Source organism: Melospiza melodia, assembly GCF_035770615.1.
Source record: "Melospiza melodia melodia isolate bMelMel2 chromosome 7 unlocalized genomic scaffold, bMelMel2.pri SUPER_7_unloc_1, whole genome shotgun sequence".
In the NCBI taxonomy this organism is placed as follows: Eukaryota; Metazoa; Chordata; class Aves; order Passeriformes; family Passerellidae; genus Melospiza; species Melospiza melodia.
The window spans coordinates 7,904,951-7,908,997 of NW_026948497.1; the positions used below are offsets into that span (position 1 = coordinate 7,904,951).

Here is a 4,047-nt window from a genome sequence, read left to right on the forward strand (position 1 = left end):
GCAGCTGCAGCTCCTGCAGCCATCTCCTACAGCAGGAACATCGCAATGCCTACAGACCCTGTGAGTACATTCTCTGTCTCTTGTGCAGAGCAGTTAGGGATGCCCAAGGCTGTCCTGCAGAGCAGGGTCCTGCAGCCATGGGTGCTGTGCTGGGGCAGGGACTCTGCTGCCTGCCAGGGACAGCTCTCAGCCAGCGCTGGCAGCTGCTCCCGGCACTGAGGGACAAGATCTGGGTGGTAGAAGACAGCTGGTAAGGCTTAGAAGTGTTCTCCTTGTGTGGGGAGTATGCTGCGTTGTTCAGAACTGCTCCCAGCATGGCATTTAACCGCAGGACATTTCCAAGTAGATTATACAGGGAGCACAGCAAGTCAGGGGCAGCATAGCAGAGGAATTCCTGCTTTTTTAATCTAATGCTCTGGTTTGCCTGGCTGGGAAATTGCCCATAGATATTCATCTCTCAATTCAGGCTGAGAAAAATAAAAAAAAAATTCTCACAGATCTGAATATACCATGCAGTAGAAGAAATCAGCGCAGGGCCCCTTAGAGTAGCATCAGTGTCACTTTTCCAGCCTCGTCAGGGTTGCTTTTACATTGCCATCAGATCCTGCAGAGCCAGAGCTGCCCCTGGGAAGTGCCTGAGCTGAGAGGGATCTGCAAGGCAGAGCTGAGTCCCCAGGGCTGGGCTGGGCTCTGGCAGCACTGGCAGGGCCCAGCCCTGGGCACAGGGAAGCAGCTGCTGGCAGGGACAGCTCCAGGCAGCAGAGCCCTGGGCCGGCAGTGGGGGGAAAGTGCCCCCAGGCTGTGCTGGGATATTTAAAGTCCTCTCCAAACTCAACTATTCCATGATTACTTTTGTTACAGATCCTCATGCCAAGGCAGCACAAATGTCCAACAGCAGCTCCATCAGGCACTTCCTCCTGCTGGAATTGGCAGACACGCGGCAGCTGCAGCTCCTGCACTTCTGCCTCTTGCTGGGCATCTCCCTGGCTGCCATCCTGGGCAACAGCCTCATCATCAGCACCGTAGCCTGCGGCCACCACCTGAACATGCCCATGTTCTTCTTCCTGCTCAACCTGGCCCTCAGTGACCTGGGCTCCATCTTCACCACTGTCCCCAAAGCCATGCACAATTCCCTCTGGGACACCAGGAACATCTCCTACACAGGATGTGCTGCACAATTATTTTTTTTTGCCTTTTTCATCTCTGCAGAATTTTCCCTCCTGACCATCATGTGCTACGACCGCTATGTGTCCATCTGCAAACCCCTGCACTACGGGACCCTCCTGGGCAGCAGAGCTTGTGCCCACATGGCAGCAGCTGCCTGGGTCAGCGCCTTTCTCCATGCTCTCATGCACACAGCCAATACATTTTCCCTGCCCCTGTGCCAGGGCAATGCCCTGGGCCAGTTCTTCTGTGAAATCCCTGCTATCCTCAAGCTCTCCTGCTCACACTCAGACCTCAGAAAACTGGGACTTCTTATGTTTTCCATCTGTTTATCACTTGGTTGTTTTGTGTTCATTGTTTTCTCCTATGTGCAGATCTTCAGGGCTGTGCTGAGGATCCCCTCAGAGCAGGGACGGCACAAAGCCTTTTCCACCTGCCTCCCTCACCTGGCCGTGGTCTCTTTGTTCCTCAGCACTGCCACATTTTCTGACTTGAAGCCCCCCTCTTTGTCTTCTCCATCCCTGAATCTGGCCCTTTCACTTCTGTACTCAGTGGTTACTCCAGCCCTGAACCCCCTCATCTACAGCCTGAGGAACCAGGAGCTCAAGGCTGCAGTGAGGAGACTGATGACTGGGTGGTTTCACAAACATTAAACTACTGGCCAATTTCTGCAAATCATTTGGAATAAGAGTCATCTTTGATACTTCTTATGGGTTTGGTTGTGAGAGTTTTTTCTTTGTTATATTTTTTCCATATTGTCCAAATAGAAAGGTCAATGTTTGTGCCATTTTTCTTTTTGTTTCTCTCTACCTTCCCTGTAGCCACAGATGGTGTCAATGGCAAGGTACCCACTTGGTGGTTTTAAAGGAACAAAAGGATCTCCCAGCAAAGTTTTCTGCAGAGATGCCCTTTTGTTACCTTCTCTGGAGCTGCAGCAGCAATGTCTGTGTGCAGATCTGGGGGCAGATCAGTGCTGGCCCAGCAGCTGTGCCCAACACCAGCAGCACTTGGTGTTGCCAGTGCTGCTGCAGTGGCCCTGCCCCGCTGCCCTGGTGGCCCTGGTGTTGCTGTAGGGCCTGAAGTACTAGCAGCACAAGAAATGCTGATCTTCCCCTCTACTCGTGTCACCATTATTCAGTGTAATATTTCATGACCCTCTTCCCTCAGGTGTTTCCAGCTCTCCTGGAATAATTAAATCTCTCATGTTAAAATGGCCACGTCTAAAGACATCTCTTCACTAGACCAGCTGCATCAATGCCCTTCCCATTCCTCCCAGATTTCCTCCTCCTGATTCTCTCTTGTCATTCCAGTGCCTCTCAATTGACTGGCTTCATGCTTTGAGCTTCAGGGAGTCGCCATTTTTCTGAAGTTCAAATAAATACCACATTAGTCTACATCTTAATTGCCTTTATATCCATCAGAGAATTACCTTTTCTTTTATCTTTGTATATAACTGTTCCTGTACAGAAATCCCTTTGGGATTGTGGACATGTCAGATGCTGCTGGGACATCCCAAAGAGCTGAGGGAAGAGAGGTGATTGGCTATTAAACTGTTCACATGTTCAACTTGTGTTTGTTGGCAAGAAACCTTTCTGTGCCTCTGAGTGTCACCAGTCCCTGACCCCAAAGGACATAAACCTGATGATTTGTGGTTCCCACTGCAAGTGCTGCACTTGGACCTTGGCTCTGCACAGGAGAGCTCTTCATCCACTTTCTCTCTTTTCCTCCTCTGGCCACGGAGGGAGCTCCTGACTTCAGCCTGTGACTCGTGTGTGCAAAGAGCAAATCTGGGCAGAATAGGGGCAGGGAGGGTTTGGGGGGACTTTGGGATCTGTGCTGGGCACAGAAGGTGTTTTCCATTGCTCTGAGACTGTCTGCTGTGGAAAGTGGCCTTAATATCCAGCAGAGGAATGACTTTTGCATTTAATTCAGCAGTGCCTTCCCTTGGCTTTGTTGGCTGACAATAAATGAACATCCCTCTGTGTCTCAGGCAGCTCCTTCTCCAAGGAAAACAGGTGGGAGTTGGAGCCAAGGAGCTGAAAGCTGCAGTGCAGTCTGGGCTGGAGGGAGCTCAGATTTGCACAAGGCTGCTGTGAGTGCCAGGGCTTGGATGGGGGAAATGGTGGGGTGGGGGTAGGGACAGAGTCTAATTGATTGTCAGCCATGAAGGGTCTTGATTTTCATATCTATTCAAACTGCATGAGGAGGTACTTGGATTCAATGTCAACTGGAGATTGCTATTAACGGGGGAAAAAAAAACCTAAACAAGACCTAAAATAAGTTTTTCTCCCTGTCTTTTAAAATAGAACATATTCAGTTGTATGCACTTCTGAAATCTGTCTAATTAACCAAAAAATATTTGAAAACTGAAATCAAATTATTCCCAGAGTCTTGGCTTGTTAAGATGTTCTGAATGTTAATGAGCCCTGGGACACTGAATTCCTGCACTGAAGAGCTGAAGGCTGAACAAGCCTCTGGAGCAGTGAAATTCAGCAGCAGCCTCCAAGTTGCTGAGGATTTCAGCAGCCCCCACTGAGGCCATCTCTTCCCAGAGACCGTGGGGGAATGGGCAGACAAGGACAGCATCCCTGGGGCTGGGGCAGCACAACTCAGAGGCACCAGCAGTTCCAGCTGGGAAATGGAGTGTGGAATGTGGCTAGGAAAGCCTTGCCTGGACTGTGCCAAGCAGGATGGACAAGCCCTGACCCCCAACCCCCAAACAATTCTTGCAAGGAGACATTTAAAAGGAATTAAAATTGTTTGTGTACTCTGAGCTGGACTCTCTGGAGAAATACCAACAAGAGATGCTCAGGGGCTCAAAAACAACAAAACAGGAACTTTACTGGGAAATTTAGAAAATCAGAGAAACTTTGGCAAAAGGTT

The 4,047-nt window shown here is 49.9% G+C and overlaps 1 protein-coding gene across 1 annotated transcript; it reads left to right on the plus strand.

Moving 5' to 3' along the window:
- Positions 1–884: 884 nt before the first annotated feature.
- Positions 885–1,787, plus strand: LOC134432788 (olfactory receptor 14J1-like; the record flags this gene model as incomplete). The annotated part of the gene is made up of 1 exon (XM_063181698.1): positions 885–1,787. A coding segment is annotated over exon 1 (903 nt), but the record flags the coding sequence as incomplete, so codon positions are not given.
- Between the last annotated feature and the right edge of the window lie 2,260 nt (positions 1,788–4,047).